The sequence below is a fragment of the Pygoscelis adeliae genome, unplaced genomic scaffold (assembly GCF_000699105.1).
Source record: "Pygoscelis adeliae isolate BGI_AS28 unplaced genomic scaffold, ASM69910v1 Scaffold120, whole genome shotgun sequence".
NCBI classification, from domain to species: Eukaryota; Metazoa; Chordata; class Aves; order Sphenisciformes; family Spheniscidae; genus Pygoscelis; species Pygoscelis adeliae.
The window spans coordinates 2981427-3000758 of record NW_008824032.1 but is presented as its reverse complement, the minus strand read 5'-3'; the positions used below and the strand labels follow the sequence as shown (position 1 = coordinate 3000758).

The 19332-nt window shown below is 38.4% G+C and overlaps 1 protein-coding gene across 1 annotated transcript in view; it reads left to right on the top strand.

The window, feature by feature from the left end:
- STXBP5L (syntaxin binding protein 5-like) overlaps positions 1 to 19332 on the top strand; it is a 211335-nt gene that overhangs the window by 170238 nt on the left and 21765 nt on the right. Inside the window, exon 21 of the mRNA XM_009329260.1 lies at positions 18297 to 18467. Coding sequence (XP_009327535.1) covers positions 18297 to 18467 — 171 coding nt within the window. The remainder of the gene's footprint in view (positions 1 to 18296; positions 18468 to 19332) is intronic.

The window sequence follows — 19332 nt, the reverse complement described above, 5'->3', positions numbered from 1 at the left end:
GCTCACTGGAGTTCATCTTTTCAATCTTCTCTCCAGAAACGAGCTACAAACTCTCTTCTTCTTTTTACTGAAAACTAACAGATCACTGACTTGGTAAATGTATGTGCATATGCTTAGTTTTATAATGATAGCACCTCCTATAGCACCTTACTTTTTCTGCAGTTAGCTTCAATTTTTCATTCTGCTATTGATCAAAAAATATCTATTTCAGATAAATTTAAGATTACTTGCTCCAAAGTTTATTCTGCTTTTCTGTTTTGGAGATCATTCAACAGGGAAAACATGGCATATTTATTAATGTTTCCTATTTTAGCCCTTAGTTGTTTTTCAAGCTATATTTGAATCTTTAAAATGTGAACTCAGGTGCAATTTTGCTGGCAGTAACTATTATTAGAATTTACTGCTGTTTAAAATAGAAGTTACTTTTACTGTGACTGATATTAGTTATTTATTAAATTAATGCAAAATTAAAATAATTTTGCTTTGGCGTACCTGCTCTAAAACTGGGCAAAATCCAGTCTAATCACCTGGAGTAACTGACCTCAAAATTGCAACCTCCAAGAACTTGGGAGCGGAACTACATTGTGCTTATCAGCACGGCCTCCCAGCTATATCAGCCTTTGCACTGGCTAACATTTCTTTGTCATAGAACACAACTGATTGATCTGCATAGTTACGGATTCATCAAAGAGGATCCTTCTGCTTCCAGTCTTGCCTTTGATCTATTTAAAGTTCATGGTACACAGGCTCCGTAATGGAAGTGTGCTGTACTCTGTAGAGTCCCATGATATTGGTGTTTGACCACAGATCTCTGCTGAAGATAGGCCAAGACTTTATCCTTCAGAAATTTAGTAGAAACAGAAATAACACTTGGCTGCTGAGTCAAGCGATTCAAGTTGCTGCCCAACGAAGGTCCTACTGGGTGTTACTACATCACCAACTGATGAGGTTGCAAGGACAGAAGGAACGGAGTTTGAGTTGTTGCAATTAATTATGGTTGCCAGACCACATCAACATCAGTTCTTCACCTGGCAGTGAAGTTCATGCCAGTTACTGGCCCTGAGTATGCACAACGCATACACAAAGTGCAAACTGCTGGAGGACACTAGTCTACGTGACAAACGCCACACACATGATGGCACGCTGGTGAGCAACTTCATCCTCAGTTCCATCAGAAGGGGAATGATTTGAGGAACAACACTGATGTGCTCACATACATACTTTGAGACTCTAAGACAATGCTGGAGAATCCCTCCAGCACACTGATTGCCAATGTAGATGCAAACAGCTTTACATCTAAGAGAGCCATTAGTAATTTGTCATGGATGGAGTGAGACTGCACTTCACTCGTAAGAGAGGAGCAACAATGCTTTATTGATAGAAAACAGTGAGTTAAAGAGTGAATTAACAAAGTTCAATGGTAAATGCGACAGTGAACAAGATTCGATGGCAAGGTATGCTTGATTATTTACTGCATAGAGGACAGGGTCAGACAAAACTGTCAGGGAGACCCTCCCGTTGAGTCATGAGGTTCAGAAAGGACCCCCTTGCTTTCTAGACTCATTCTCAGAGAGGAGTCTAGGTGCAGCTGGATCCAATCCTAGTCCCAGACTTGGTCAACCATTTATGTCTAAAGGATTATATATGCGCAATCAATCCTTTATATCACTTAGCTAAGGTTTCAAAGTTTAGCATGCTATTAGTCACTTACCACTTATCTGCTGTGGCAAGGAATCTCTCAACCTCGAGGAGTAACCTTGAGAGGCGTCCCTACTCAAGGGGAGATCCTGGCGTGCAGCCCGCTGCCCTGCAGGAGAGCTCAAAGGGCTCTTGGGCTGCTCACTATTTGTAGGGGTAAGATGATTGACTTATAGTCATATTTGCATACTGATAACTGGTTAGGTGGGCGTATTTCTCACAATAACCAAGGGCTATTGTGTTGTTATCTGGCTCCTGAATCCACTTCATTAATGGACAAAGCTATCGCTATCAGCATCCATTAACGACTGCCCCTGGTAGTTATCGCTTAAGCAGGGTTACAGGAGATAAAGGTCAGGTTGGGCAGGGGAGCACACCGTCACATAACTTAGATTTCGGTTCTAACCAGGCCCATAAGAACAGTGTTGATAAAAGCTTCTTGGAGAAATTGAAAAATCTCCTGCCTCCTCATCTCTTGGTCTGATCCTGAACAGGTCTGATCCTGAACATTGCTTAGCCTACCTGAACCATCTCAGTTTCCCTGAAAAATGTATTTTGCCTGTAACAACCTACTGCTTGTCAATGTTTTAACCTCTGACTAAGCTTCTGCGGAGCCAGCCTAGGCCAACTCAGTAATTCAGCTTTGTTGTTTCTCTTCTCCCCTGCCTCAAATCAAAATTAGGCATTTGTGTTCTATCACCGATATGAGTGTTGGAGCCCTGAGCAAGAGACTCAGTGCTGAAGAATATTCCTTTTACATGCATGGCTGGCTTCTAATTCAGTATAAATCCAGCTTCTTCCATTAAGCAATATTTTAAACTTGTTTCACAAGACTGTCTTTTCAGGTGCTCCTCCTGTACTATTTACTAAAGCATGGCTTTGCAGACAATGTAATTGAAAAATCAGTTAGCTGTTCTGAACGCCTTTCAGACTAGAACATGAAATTAAACCATTTGATGAAAATTTCTCTGAAATTCACAGTGCCTCACAGGGGGTAGCAGCAAGTGAAGAAATACCAACCTTGCATTTTAAGAATGGTAGGCAGAGGAGAGGAATAATCTTTCTTAACCACTGGTATCTTATTTTAATTAAATTAGTATTTAAATACTATAGTGATGCATTTCCAATACTGTACAGGAAGACAAAAAGTTAATAGAGCCATTTGTGAAAGGTTCTGCTTATTTGTGAATATTTGAGTGGTGGCAGTTTCCACTGTAAATAAAATGTATTCCAGATATAGCAATATATATGGAATAACATTGGTAAAAATTGTGGAACAAAAAACTTTAAAAATAAAAAACCAAAACACTTATCTATATAAAGCATGTTTCATGAGAACAGTGAGGCAGCATGGCATGCCATATAATAGTATTTGATTGGCTTAAAAAAACCCTCAAATCATATAAAGAACAGTGGAGATCAGGATTTTTCGATACCATCAGAATATCTTATTCTTACTCATGCATGCCATGTTCTTCCAGTGGAGAAAGTCAAACTGCATTTTAAGTGATGTTTGTGATTTGGAAGTCAAAAGTTAGGGCTTCATACTACATTCACTCTACAATGGCATGTGAGAGCTCAGTAGCTCTAAAACAAAATATAAAACTCTGAGGCCTTGTAAGCACTCATAATGTAAATGGTGCTACATTCAATGTTGGAATTAATTACTATATAATATATTACAGAACAGTACCCATTCCAGTAAAGTTTACCTTTATTTTTATCATCTCACTAGGAAAATTTATTCAGGGGCTCTTAGGAATATAATATATATAATATACATAATTATATAATATGTATGTCCCTTGCTGCCTTAGCCATTTATATGCAGCTTCATATTGAAGCATGTAGTTGAGGATACACTGTGAGTACAAGAAAATGCATCTTTGAGCGGTCGTTTAACTTTGTTGTGTAAGATGCAATGGGCAGTTTAGACTTCTTTCAAAGACCAGAAGGAAAGAATTTCATCAGTCCCTGTATAGGACAGTGACTTCTCAAATGTGTGTTCTAAAATGAAGATGCATTTGTGTTTTTTCTTAAGAAATCACCTTCATATTGGGGGCTCGCATCCAAAATGCTTTTAAGACTCTAGAGCTTAGAGAGAAGGCTATGTAAAGATTTCCACAATTGATTCCCATGAGCTTTGGAACAGGTCTCTAATGGCAAGATTGCGAGTTTTTATACGTACTGTGATTTCCAAGTGCTGCTATCCTGATTCATTCCACTGGTTAAATCTGCTGGGATTAGGCCCGTGCTGTGCTAATCCCACTTTCCTACATGAAATGTTTTTAAATAGCTTTGTTTCAAGAAGAATATTATTAAGTTTCTAACAGTCATTCTTTTTTAACTTGTGGATAACCACAAAGTAGCTAAAGAGATTTGACTCAGTTTGAAAATTATATTCTTATGGAAAATGAGCAAGAAAGTAAATGTTTCAAAACATCTTGTGTGTGCAGAAAGCATAGAATATAATTTATTTTGAAACTTGATTATTGATAACACTGCTAGCATAACCATTTCTACTTATATTAAATTAAAAAGAATGTTTACTAGTCAGAAGGCAAATTAATCATTAAAGAGAGGTTAGCTCCTGCACTGTGAATACAAGGTGCATTTTATCACTTTTTCCAATATGTGAGGGGGGTTTCTGATCAGGTGAATTCATGCTTGCTTAAGATCTTGCGAAGGGACGTGTATGTAGGGATTAGCAAGGAACAGGGAGCCGTATGAGCTGGCAGAGGGCAGGAAATGGGGACCTGGGTTGGGCCATGGTGTTTGGCTCAGGGGCAGCAGTGGGGGTAGCCCCCATGCAGCCCGTGGTGCTTGGCTCAGGTTTCAAGGGGGCCTGAGCTCACCAACAGGGGCCAGCAGCTCCTATGGACCAGGAAGACAGGAACTAAGCAAGGGAGCAGGGCAGCTCTGGGGAGGGTGACCAGGGCCAAACACGGCCTGGTGATCACCAGGCAGGTCCAGGGACAGGGAAGGATGTCGGTCCGTGAGTCCAGGTCTGGATCAGCAGGGCCATGGCCAGGCACAGGAATGGCAGCAATGGAGCAGGAGCTGTAGCTCAGGGCAGGGGTGAGAGTTAGGTTCAGCTTGAAAGCAGCTCCCACGGGAAAGTGCTGCCTGAGGCCACCAAAGGAAGAGGGCTGTCTCTACATTGGCTCTGAGTCCCAGCAGCCAAACCTCCAGGGCCTTACTGTGTACCTTGTCCAAGTGGATATCTAAATATTAGGCTCTTAAATCCATGTTTTAGCAGGAGACTGGGACTGATACTCAGTCCATAATACTCAGTCCAATACTGTATTATGCAGGCAGAAGCTGCCAAATAGGAAAAAAGCCATATGAAGTCACCTTCATTTTGAATAATATTCAATTTTCTGACTACAGTCCTGCTGTAACAGCTGAGGGGAACACACCACTGAATGTCATAGCTATGAGCGCACATTTGTTTGTTGGTTGTGCCTTGGTGTTTTCATTGAAAGACTCATAGGAACCATATGGCTACGAGATAGGTTGTCTGGTCAGGAGAACTGGGTGCTCAGCTTAGCTAGCTGCCAGACCATACCTATTAACTCTGTCTGTGCCTCTTTCTCATCCCACAGTTGGATAACTTGACTGTTTACACATTAAGCTCTTTTGGGCAGGGGCTGTCTTCCCTCGCACTGTGGCATCACAATTGCTGCTGGCTGCCTCCAGCATGAATGCAAACAAGTACTGGTAACAAAACAACTCTGCTAGCCTCTTGAACCTTTATACTCTACTTCACTCTTGAATTAAACTGGTTTTCAAAAGCTCTTTCTCAGCAAGATAGGTTTACATGCATGATCCTCCTTTATAATAAATGTAGACATAGTCAAATATACATGATTTAGGTACTAAAAATAGGTTACATAATAATATCCACATTCTGATCAGTTTAATAGTAAAATCTTAGTTTTACTCAGAGAAAAGTAACATGCACAGCTTTAATCACAATAAAGCATGAAAGCAACCAGCTCCTCCTTTTGTTTTTACCCTCAAAGATGTGGTCTATTGACAGTGGTCCACGCTGTGTCCTAGCACAATCATGTCCTACGCCAAAAATTTCCACATTTGGTGGTGGAGATGGCGGTAGGAGTAACTCCTGGCTTCCTCAACTGCACTTCCTTCATTTCCTCATGCTCTGTCTCTCCTTTATCTTTTAGCCCCCTACTCACCACGTCCCCTATTCTATCCCTGTACCCATAAACCAACTCATCAACTGTTTACTCCTCTTCTTTCTGATCGTCAGTCTCTTCAGCATCCTGCGACTGAGTTAGATTGCAGCCTTCAGTATGGTATGCCTATTGCGTCTGTGAGCAGCTGTGGCAGCTCCCAAATCAAGCCTGTTTAGAGTCCTTCAGAGGAATCAGAAAGTGCATACTTTGCATGTCCTGTATGAGCCTGCACACAAATAGTTGGGAGCTATTTCTGCAGTCTTGCAGTTCAGACATACATACCACAATTTGGGAACAGCTGTGGCATATAACACAAGACATGTAATTCCTGTTATACAGAAACACCTGTAACATAGAAATAGAAGAGGTTAAACCACCACTTTGCAAAGCTCAAAGCCTCCATGATGACAGCACTAATGAAGCTCCTTAGTGTTAAATGCAGCTAGGTTTTATAGCTCTGAAATATCCTAATCTAGATCCTAGTCTATTAGTAGTGTCCCACAGTATTCCTCAGGAATGGGTAAGCCTTTTTCAGAGGGCTGGTTGGGCCAGATGTTGTCCTTTCCTTTAAAGGACATTATATCACAAGTGATGCTTCTTTCTCTATAGCAAAGCACTGATTTTCTGGAGCAGTATCCTCCATTCACAGTCTGAAAGAGCGTATGACAGCTGCTCAGATAAATGGAATGTTTTTAAAAGGCTGTTCTGAAAATCAAGCTGCACTTTGTGTGAGTGCCCAAAATGGATGTAGGAGCCTAACACTTGGTATCCAAATTCGAGAATTTTCATGTTAGTGATGTATATTTTGATGTTGGGTTGATCTGAAGAGATCTCTTTGCCTTGTCCCAAAGGATCCAGTTAAAGTGACAGCTAGAAATGGGTTATTGGGAGGGCTGTGCTTGTTCTACTGATCCCAAAATATTGCTCAAGAGCCTGAACGGCTCCCCTACTCTTCCCTGAAGAAAGAAAGAAAAACATCTAGCGTAGGTGCCAGCTGATACTTTCTTCTGCCACATTGCAGGCTTTGTAGTTTATGACACTTTACGAAAGCATACAACAGAATTTCTTTTAGGGGCTCTGTGACTTAAAATGGTAAGTGGCTGTTCGGGGCATCCTTCTGACCTAAAAGCTTATTAAATAGGAATTACAAAGGACTTGTTCCTTATATTCATATGTCCCAGTGTTCCTGTCACTGTGATACTTACCATGTGGGACTTTCTTTAGAAGTATAATAGTTAGCTGACAAATACTTCATTGTTCATTTCTAGTAACAGACAGTATGGGTAAGGGGTAAAAGCCAGAAACCAATGTGAAAAAATAATGAATGCAAAATGAAAGAACCATATTGGAAATTAAGTCTTCTGAATAATTAATAAAAGATTTCTTAAGGCATTCTTTTAATAAATTTAATGCTGTTTTGACTGCTACAAGACATGCTTCATTTCAGTTCTCTGGTGTTCATTGTTCAAAATGTGCTCGTGTGTAAGGAAATGAAAACATTTTTGAACAGAAGCAAAATCATGGTTTTGTTGCATAATTGGAATACAACGGATAATTAAATCTTCAGTAAATTAAGTGCAATATTTTGATGTCTAGATAACACACATTATATCCTGAAGCTGCTGTATTTCGTTTCTGTGCAATCTGTCTTCCTTTCCGTAATATTACAATCGTGTGTTCTGTCTCCGTTACCTGTACAACATACCCTCTCTTTTTCAAATGGTATCTTGAGGTATGATGTCATCAGAACTCATAATTTCATTGCACTCTTTTATTAAATTGGTTTCCAGGTGTTTAAATATTTGTGATATGCTGCGTAACCAGCATTTGCAATATTTGCCTTAATCTCATTTGGTTTTTTTTATCATTCCTGTCATCACAAGGTAAGATATTGCAGCACACAGCCAAAGCTGTGTAAAGCACCATTCACTTCTTGAGAGCTGGAGTAATGTTTTTTCCAGTGCTTCTTTGTTCAGTTATATTTATTTTGCTGAATGGTGTACATGAAAATATTTAAACCATAATTCTGCCTTTATATGCTGATTAAAAAAGAAGTGCTACAAATTTGCGACATGGTATTAACCAGAAGATGGCATGTTGTTTTCCCTCGCTCCTTTTTCTTTCTTACTTATTAACAACTGCCTTTCTCCTTTTTCTGTTGTTTCAGTTAAAGGATCAAGAAAGTTAAGTCTGCCAACAGATCTTAAGACTGATCTTGGTACGGTAGGCGAAAGCCAACAGCTTTAAACTTCCTTACATTCATTGGCAAAACATTTTACCGACTGATTCATGAAATAACACAATAACCTTGGAGGCTTTGTCTGAAAAGGCTTTCTAAAAACCACCTATTAACCCATACAGTTCTGTTGGCAGCTCTCAGCATTTTGCTCGTTTAATATTCATTTATTTCATGTAGACATATTTTGCCAGTCATTACACACTCTGTGTGTAATATTTTATTACAAAAAGACTCCAGAACTTTTTACACACTTGAGCCATTATAACTGGTTGTCAGCGATGTTTATCTCTGCCTATAACACCCGATGCATGCGCTAGTCTATTTTCTTTGTTTGATGTACAGATTTCATGCCACAACAGTGATAAGACAGTTGAACATCTATATTTTATGGTGTCTTTGAACTTCTAAGAATTCAGATCAGAAATCAGTCATTTGTGTCTCACTGCTCTCCTTGAGACTTACCTCAGCCAACTGTTAAGTACACAGTTTGCTGCAACCCTTTTCTCAAGTCTTTAATATTTCAGTGGAAATGCAGAGTAAGAGCAGAAATGTCACCTCAAAAAACCTAAAATGAAAATTCAACATCTTGCGTAACCCAAAAATGTTTGGGGCAGATCATGCCCTCTTAAATATCCACATAAAGGGGATTGCTCCTGGCATTTGGGTTGGAATGTGTGGTTCACACAAAGATTTGAATAATTGTCTTTAAATATTCCCAGTCTCAAGGAGTCCTTTCTAGTTTTGCTCTCATGGGAAGTTTCTCATGTAAGATGACTGAAAAAGCCGTGTAGCCATGCCTCATTACTTTGAGTGTCTTTTTAGAGATAGAAATTAAAGTTGGATCACTTCCTTGCATAATGCAGCTGAACTTAATTTCTGTCACTAGGAATCATGTGCATGTATTAACCAATGTAGCACTGTTCCCCAAGGCAAGAGTCAGGGGAATAAATATGTCTTCCACATTATAAATGACTGAGGAACTTGCAAAACTGCTAATAGCTCCTGATAAAGATTAAGTAAATAAATGTTGAAAAATCATTGGGAAATTCAATCCAGATTGTGCCGATTTCAGTGTAGAGAGTGATTTAGTTGAAATAACTTCCTCCATCACTAACAGTGATGTTAGAGAAACTAGAAATGTAGGAATACACCAAAAAAAAATTTGGAGTGGAAAATTGTAATACTCATAATACTCCACAAAGGTAAAAGGAGTGATGTAGGCAGCTATAGACCTGTAAAATTAATATTTATCACTAAATAAATGGGCAGCTATTAAGAGGGAAAGTGAATACTTAGAGTATCAAAATAGCCATAGGGTAGGACCTAAGGCTAAACCATATTCTACAGGTCAGACTTCTTTTTTTTAGTATTATTAAAAATACATAATCTTGAAGGACACATAACATGAAATAGATTTAGATCCTGAATCATTACACAAGAAAAAGATAAATTTGATGTGTAAAAGACTGGATTTATAGGTTTTTAGAAATGCAAGAGACAAATCAATGTAACTAGAAGTGGTGAGGGCTTTACTTTATAATATAAAAGTTGCATATCAGAGAAAAAGCCTTACCATCAGCTTTCCTGTAGTCATGCTGGGAGCTGGACAATATTGTAAGCATTGCCTAGAATATATTGACAAATTGAAGGCAGATTTATGTTAAAAAAATCAACAAAAAAGCCACAAAACCCCAAGGACTGGGGAGCAGGACAACTGTGTACAAAAGGAAAGCTGTAAAAGTTAACCAAGTTCAACCTAAGAGTGTAGGAGGCATGATGATCCATCTTAAATGTATGACATATGTAGGGAAGTTTGAAGATTAATGGAATGCATAATCCTGTCTGTGATTTTGATTTCAGAACAGTCATGTTTCTACCATTCCTCTATTTACCTGTACTCGTTATTTTTTAATAATGTAGAACAAGTTAAGTATAAACTAAAAATAAGTCTAAGAAGGTCTATTTCAACATCTTGCAGAAACTGGTGGAACTCCGTTAATTTCAAAAGCTTCATACACACTGAAAGGTATTACCAAATTGTCACTTAAGCATTCTGTTTGCTGTTACTGCCACAGCCATTGGGTGCTCTGTACTCCTATTACCAAGAAGCCTAGTGGATTGCTAAGGATAAAGCGTGTGGAAGCAGCATTCAATATATAAGCTGGCAGATACTCATGGCTAATCAATTGCAGAGGAAGGTTTAAAAAAAAAACAAAACGACCCTGAAACAAAACAAAAAAATCTTGTTTCAGTTCTCCTTCATGACTGTCTTAGAAGGGCAGAAGATTCCTGTTAATTCTGTTCTAGCCATTAAAACTGTGCTGAATTATAGATTGCTCACTTTACAACAGGCTGGAAAAAGTCTCTCTTTCTCAATGTATGGAGCTAAATTTAAATGAGAGTTCCTGGAAAAGGTGAAGAATAATGTCTGCATTTCATTTACTTCTGCTCCAAAATGTCCTGGATACACTGGCAGAGCTCTTAGAGATTGTTTATCCATTGTTTGGCTGTTGCCTGAGATTGCACCCATAGTCTGAATATTCAAGGGATAACAATACTCTCTGGCCCACACTTCTTTAAAAGGATATTCAGGTCACCACTTTCAAATGATAAGATATTGTACATCCATCCCATTGGCTCTGGCTCATAACTTTTCATAGAGTGCTGATGCATCGCCTACACTCAGCACCGAACTGCAGCTAATTGGGAAATACGTTAGCATTTGGCAGCTTACAGTGCTTCTCCCTTCCTAGGATCTGGCTCATGTAATGTCCTTCCTTTCACTTTGCTTTGAATTGTAATAGTAGAGGTTAAGTAGAAGTTAAATTTATTTCAGGTGGAGATGCTGCCAGTACTGAGAATTGCTTGGGGAGTAGTTTGCTAGCATTTAAGGGAATAATGTGTGGTCTGATGACTGAGGGTGTTCTAGTTAAACCTTGTCAGGATTTTCATGACTTCAAGGTACTTTGGGACTCCATTTTGACCTTTGTATGACTGATAATTTAGTTGACCTCAGCATCTTTTTATTTTGATGTAATGATTATTATCTGTCCCTGCTGAAGAACTTGTCACCTGTGGGTGCCATGTCTCCAGACAGAAACGTGAGAATATGCCATATGTGGGGATACAATGAAACTTTTTGATAGTTTTAGCTACTGCAGATCATGGTAACCCAATGTTTATTTGAGTTGGCCAGGAGGAGGATGTAACATTGCGTATACTGTACAGTTTCCCTATTATCCTTCAGGGGCCGCTCTGAAGGATAGTATCTTTATTTTTGAAGCTAATACTGTTTCCCAAAGTTTTCTGAAAAGATCATCTATGTTTCCATGCACTGTCGCAGTGGAATGAATTATGGGGATAATCCTAATCTAATTTAATCAAGTGGGGAATCTGGGATATAGCCAGATGTATACAACTGCTTTTATATGAGAGTTTTCTAACTTTGCTTCACCAGCCACTTTAAGCATTAGCTTGTATTTTTCTTTTAGGAAATATTTCTGCTCATTTCATTAAAAGCTTTCAAAGTGTCCAGGTGATCACAGGGAGCTAGACAGAAGTCCTAACTAAAGATAGAGATACTCGGTTACTGCTAATTTTCATTTAATTCCTATGAACAGATGGTTTCACTGTATGAATTTATGCTATCACCTAGACTTTATTAGCCGAAGAACAAAAGAAAATGCAAATAGACGCAGACATCTTTTGTTACTTTTCGCTAAACTGTGATCTTCAAAAGATTAATATAATTTCCTATGCTTTCTGCAGATATTTACAAGCAGTGAATGAATTCTTTACCAGGTCAGAGATAATGTCTCCCATTTTATACAGCAGTGAAAAACTAGACAAAGTAGCAAATAAGCTCAGTTTTTTTCAAGGATTTGAGAAATGTCTTCTGATGCAGAGGCCCAAAAACTTTAATTCTGAAAGCTGGCTTTATAAAACACATTTGTAGGGGTCAGACAAAGGAGCTTTGGTTATAACTCTGTATTCCATTTTGTCCATTTTGTCCGACGTTTGTGGAATCTGTTTGATTTTTCTTTCCTTAAAGACTTCTGCGTACCATAGCAGAATTATAATATGAAAACATCCACCATTTGATGCCTTTGTAGTTCATTGCAAAGGAAGTGTTACTTCCTGGATGCTCCCGAGCCTATGAAACAGTACCTGGATATGGTAAAGAAGACCTCATTTTTATTTTAAGGATGAGCTGTGGGGTTACAGCAATTCTTGCTTTACCCTTTCAAAGTAGTTTATAGCAGACATTAGGCACTGGCAAAATTTTGAAGCTTTTAATCTGTTTTTGCTTACTGCTGCATTGGACAAACTAGTAGATTTTAATTGGAGCATTCTGTATTAGTTTTTCTGGCTCTGGAGCTGTAATTCTGTTTACAATGCCAAAGAACATTTCAGAAAATTTGAAATTACAAGAGTTGCTTTCCTCCTTGGTCTGACATTTTTAGAAAAGGCAATTCAGACATCCAACTTTAACAATGCTTTTCTTGAATTACTTGTCAATATACATTGAAAATGATATGTATTTTTACATGCAAAGGATTTTATGGACTGTCCAATGTATGTCTCCTTCCAGAAGGGTAGAGTAATTTCTGTTCACTTTTCGGTCTGAAAATACCATTGGGGAATTGAGGAATCATCTGAACTCTGCTTGTAGTTAGAATCATAGCATAATTAAGGTTGGAAGGGACCTCTAGAGATTGTCTAGGCCATCACCCTGCTCAAAGCAGGTCTAGTTAGACCAGGTAGGTCAGGGCAGTGTCCAGTTGAGTCTCGAATACCTCCAAGGACAGGGGGTCCACAACCTCTCTGGGCAACCTCTTCCAGTATTTGATCATCCACACAGGAAAAAAGTTTTTCCTAATATCTAACCAGAATTTCCTGTGTTCCAAGCTGTGTCCTTTGCCTCTCATCCAATCACTGTGCACCTCTGAGAAGTGTCTGGCTCTATCTTCTCCATATATCCAGATCAGATAGTTGCAGACAGCAGTAAGGTCTCCCCTGAGTATTCTCTTCTTAAGGCTGAAAAAAAAAACCCCAGTTCTTGGCCTCTCCTCATGTGTGCCAACTCCCTTACCAGCTTGGTTTTTTGCTGAACTCATGCCTGTATGTCAATATCTTACTTGTAATGGGGAGACCAAAACTGAGCACAGGACTTGAGATGCAGTCTGACAAGCACCAGATAGAGGGGAAGGTGCTGGCTATGCTCTCTCGCTGATTCAGTGGAGGATGCGGTTTGCCTTTTTTGCTGCAAGTTTGGCCACTATCAAGATGAAAAACACTGTGGGTTGGACTAAATGCTTTCACTTTTACAGAAATGGTTTCAAATGTTTGGCCTCTCTGCGATTTCACATTTTCAGGTTTGGATTTTGATATTCTGTAGCTAGGACCCTACTAGACAAAAGTTTCCTTCATCTGCTGAAGGTCAGGTGTATGACAGCACCAGTTTCTTCCTTAATTAAATAAGAGAAGGTTTATGGTCAAGCATTTTTTTTAAAGAGAACCTATGTTACCGGATATATTAGCACTCTGCCCGTCCAAATAACCAGAACAAAAAAAAAAAAAAAAAAGCAACAAGAGCTGATCAGCAGGTTAACTCTGTCAACTATTACAGTGTAATAGGCATGCGCTGTATGGTTATATTTCAAATGCAGAAAGGGGCTGTGTTCTGACATCTAATGCTTCCAGATTAAAAACAAAGAACAACTGATCTATATGGGAGATTTAACAAGCAAGTAGTTTAAAGGAAAGGTAAGTGCTTAAAATTATCAAAATGATACCATAACTAAAATGTTTATAACTGATACAGTTAATGTAGTCACGAAGGAAAGGCGGTAAAATTTGTTAGCTGAAACAACAAAAGAAGCAGTAAAGATCATCATACATTTAAGAGTTGATAATAACAAAATGATATGCAACTCTTAGGCTCACAATGTAGTAGATACTCACTGTTCCCAAGTTCTCTATTTTTACTTAAAGACGAGTTCCTTACTGAGGACTCTTAAAGGTAAGTCATTTTCCACTCCTTTTAAGCAACGCAAAGACATATGTAGTATTCTTCCATTCTGTGGTCTCTGTACACTTCTCAGGTTGTAATACTCTCCAGCAGTCAAAATCTGGGGCTACACATAGATTCACCAGACCTGCCTGGACCCAGAGGTCCTCTATAGTAAGTAACTTGGATTGGGATTGAGCTCTCACACAGACTGCCATCTGTGAGACAGATAGTCCTATCACCTTGTCTGGACTTAAAGCAGCACCCAAAGTCTTAGTAACTGACCTGTGTGTACAAGCAGAAGAATGTTTAGAAAGTAACAATTTTCCATTTATAATTATGTTGACAACAAAGTGATAACAAAAGAAGGATAAATAAGAACTCTAAATCAGAGGTTGTCAACTATAAAATCTGGGTTTGCAACATTAAACTAGTAATAATTCATTTTTATTTTATTTATTACAATAACCTGCTATGAAATCTGTCAAAAATCTACAATGCGTAATGTTAACAAGTTTGGAAAAACTTGGATTTTTTAGAATTGTTTGATTGCTGCGTAAAAAATTATGTGTAAACTTAATTATATTTGGAATGCCTTATTTGACTATGTGTGTGCCTTTTTCTGTTGAGTATTTGCAAGCAAATTATTTATATGTTAGCATATATGGAGTGGTGCTAGCTCAATTATTTCAGACATTCTTACCTCTAGTTAAAAACAATGCTTTTCGGAAAAATCAGGGGAAGAATCTCAGGAAGAATCTGGTTAGAATAGACTAAAACCACTTTTGTTGTAATTATCTTACATTTTGTTTGTTCATTTCAGATGGAAAGGTGGAGTTTTGTTTAGAAAGTCTCCAGCTCATATGTGTCATGATTTATTTTTGTCATGTTCAAGTTGAAAAAATGTTTCCAGACCAACCTCTTTGAAGAATTTTTCATTTTCAAAAACGGAGAATTAAACCCAGATTTTTCCATCTTGAAAATGCAGGTGCAATGCTACTAATAAGGGGTGCTCAGGACTAGTTGTTGATATCCTAGGTGGTCTTGTGGTTCATCCACTCTATTTGCATGCTTCAGTGTTGTCCTCTGTGCAGCTCAGGACGTATCATGTTTCATGCTTATGTTTCAGAATTAAATCAAGTTTTCTGTCTGTGGTTTCCTGTTCATTGCACAAACCATAGCAACAATTTATGTTACATTATTCTGTTGAGGGACACTGAGTGCTGTATACTTTTTGAGACAGTCAGTCCAGTAGTGTGGCGTTATACGATCACTAGAAATTCAGCAGCGGAATCTGAGGAGCAGAGTTAGATTCAAGTAGTCCAAAATTTTCCCACTGTTCTCAGGGAGCAAAGCTAGATTTATTTTTAGATTTGCACTGCCAGGTTTGGGTTTTCAGATATCATAATGTAGAGGTGATGCTATGACATACGGTAATATATTCTTAGTGTTCTTCATCTGGATAGTGTTTATTTTGTATTTTGGTTTCATTGTTCATAATCACAGGCAAAAATACTATTTTTAAAAGGGGCTCTGTCAGTGACAACACACTTAACATTTTCAACCACTTCACAGTATTTTATTTCTCTGAAAAATAAATCTGTTCATCCTGCTTTCAAAAAAATGATGATATCTAGGATCAAGCGCGTGATAGGAGTTCATTACCATAAGAAGAATACCATTATATTACACAGGCAGTATATTACAATGACAGCACGTTATATTCTTAGTGTGGACCTAAATGTACTAGCAGTACGTCAATAGGCAATTCATCCTTCCTCTTCAAACTGATGAAGACATGATGGTAAATATACAGTTTTGCTGGTGGTACATCTGTACTAACCTCTTCTGCTAGGGCTCACACCTCCTCTCCTCCCTGGCTGACAGAACTGCACCAAGAGAAAATTGTGATCCTGACTTTGTAAGGGATTTTCTTTTAAGAATAATTTGTTAAAAGTTTAAGGTGTCAGCCTATATTCTCACTGATGAATGATCACACTACTTTTACACAAATGTTGGTTATTTTACATGCAAACCTGAGACTGTTCTTCGGGCTATTTGTACAGTTATGAGAGCTCTTTTTTTCTTGATTCAAAAGTGTATCTCTTTGCTGTGTAAAGAAAAAAGGTTAGTCACACCCATAATTATTACCCAAAATCTAATTTATTGATAATACACAAAAATCCCCCCGTGGAAACAGATGGACTTTTCCTCCCTTTAACAGCAGAGATTGTATTCCTCAACATTTGTTGAGGAGATTCTCTGGGACTCATTTTTCAGGTTCTTTCTGCTCCATATTAAAGCATCTCTCTCTGGTCCTCTTGCCTGCTCTTTTATTGATTACTTCCTTACAACTTAGGATGATATTGTAATGCTTCTAAGTAGTTGTATTTAAATTCCTCTGTTCTCAACCTCTCTCAGATTATTAGTGCTTTTTGGTTTTCAGCTAGTTTTTCTATGTGAATTTATCCCTTTGTTAGAACTGAAAAAATGGCTGGGCTTTTTTTTTATTTGTTATGCCTAGTGTAACACAACTTTCTAGGCAGCAACTGCAAATGCATGTTTCTCCTTTCTTACTGACATTTTTAGTACATTTGGTTTTAACAAGGGCTCAGCTTTTCACGGGTAAATCAATGGGTCCTTTTGCTTTTTGCAGTGGTCACCAAGTAGTTTAAAACAGTTGTATGACAAGGCAGGTTGTGTAACGTATTCGTGTTACTGTGTGTAAACTAAAATCAGCATGTGTATATATAATATGCTTCCTGTCTCTGTAATACTCCTTGAAAAAATTAGATTAAATTTGAGACTCTCCAGCAGGCTTGCTGTTGTCATGTTGCACATTACTGAGAGATGCCTTCTGAGAGATGCAGTTTCATCAAGTTCACAGTAACTAATGTTACTTCTTCATGTACAGTGGAGCTATCATGGCATGGTAACTAAGAAATAAATTTATCTTGGTATATTAACATTCATCTTTTCCTTGGATACAATGCAAAACAAACTGCATAGGATACTTATATACAGACTCTTAAAGACTAATCTAATTCTCAGATATAAATAACCTGACATTTAAAATGAAGGCAGAAACTCCAAGCTTGTCCTTACCTATAGTATTGAGCCTCCATAGGTTTGAATAGAAATATTCAGTGTGCTTGCATAAGTCTGAATTTTTGTTATGCTTATTACCTGCTGTTTACTTAAAGTAGTAAGTACAAATTACCTGCTGACCAAAAATAATTCAGTTATACCTGTGTGTGTATCCTTTCATATGTTGAGGGGAAAGTTGTGTTCAGTAATCCTTCTCATCTTGCCTCACCCAGCATGAGAGGAAGAAAAATACCACATGAATGTTTTATAGTCCAGTCCAACCCACTCTGAACTCGGATCTAAGCCTTGATCAGTGGATTGTTGTGGTTTAAAGACCTGCTGCCAGTAATGAAGAACAGACGAATGTAGGCAGAGTTTAAAGCAGCCGTGTTTTGTTTCTCACCCCATCAGACAGCAGCATGTGCTGTGCTGATTGACCGTGGCCTCTAGCAGGGGTCCAAGGACTTAGCCTCATATCTTTAGATCTGTAGCAGACAAATCAATTGTTCAGCAGCCAGTTTCCTTAGCGGTAAAATAAATCTATGTGGTATATAAAGAATAAAATACTTAGCAATATTATGGCTAGTATTATAATTATCCCAAATAGTGGCAGTTAGATGCCTGTTTCATGCAGCTTCAAGTCAGGTAGGGAAGATGTCTAGCTCTAAATTCTATCCTGTAGTAAATTACACTTGCAGTTCTTTATGAGAGCAAAAAGGAAAGATAGTTTTCAAATTTATTTGGTATCTGTTAGGAGACACATCATCAGTGCTACCAGCAGTATCTTGATAAATTGCCCGCTCACGTAGGTCAACAAAATGCTGTGGGATCTGCAGCTGTAAGAACACGTACCAGTTCTATGTCCCTTGTTTTTTTCAAAGTATACCTTAAAGATATGGTGAGTTACTCTTACATATACATGCTGGGTTGATAAAACAAATAAGTAGTTATTCTCAGAAGATTTGATTCAACCCGTTCTTAAATATCAGAACATACATCTCTCCTATATCCTGAATTTTGGGAGCTGGCGCTTTACCTAGCACTTTTTGCATTCACTTTCCAGATCATGTGAATGGTCACTGTACAAGTCCAACATCCCAGAGCTGCGGTTCAGGAAAACGACTTTCCAGTGCAGACGTCTCAAAAGCAAACCGCCGAGGGCCTGGAAGGCCCCCCTTCAGAAAAGCACAGTCTGCAGCCTGCATGGAGATTTCTCTCCCAGTCACCACAGAAGGTGGGTGGCAATTAATATTTTGCTAGGTATTCATTAATTTCTCACTGGGTGTGAAAGCAAATAAGTTTAGCATGATCCTTGTCCTAGTCATTGCCCTGAACTGCTGTCTTCATCTGACTGTGTAGAATTAGAACAACCCCTGTGTGTTAGTGTTGTTACTAACAAGCCTGCTCCTGAGCTCTGTGCTGCCTAGGGATGCGGTATGCTGAACCTCACTGAACTCTTACAGCCGTCCCCTTGCCTGTATGGATTGGGTGCTTTGTTCCGGAAAAGCGATTGTTCATAGCAGCTTCTGTACAGTTATTGTGACAGCTAGTAGTACTAACGTTTTAAACTCTCGTTGTCTCTACTTATCGAGGCTGAAAATGAGTAAGATATTTTTAGAATGTGAGTTCAGGCTTTGCACATATTTATTGGTACTGAAGACTTTATAAAGTTCCACAATCCCTGGCCACCGTTTACGGTAAAATTATAGCCCATAATCTAATAAGCATTTTGTATTTATAATAAATTTCTTGCTTTAATGCTTGAAAGCAGTCTTCAAATATTGACTCTGCACTCAGGTAGATCTAGATTAAACTGAGATACAAAGTGGACCACTCATGGCAATGCATTGTGCTTAAAACTTAGAATAAGCCCATTCTAATTTCAGCAGTGCCAGCTATTTCACTGCAGATCGCAGTGAAGCATTCAGCTGACGTGTTTTTCTTCAATCTTGATAGTGTTCCCACTCTGCTGTTGGTGTCCTTGACTCTTGTCTCCCAGGCTTCCAGCTCCCCCACATTCCTGCAATAGAGCAATGCATTGTTTGTGCAGAAAAGCTTCAGTCTATCAAAAACTGAAAAAGCATAGCAATAAAATAAAT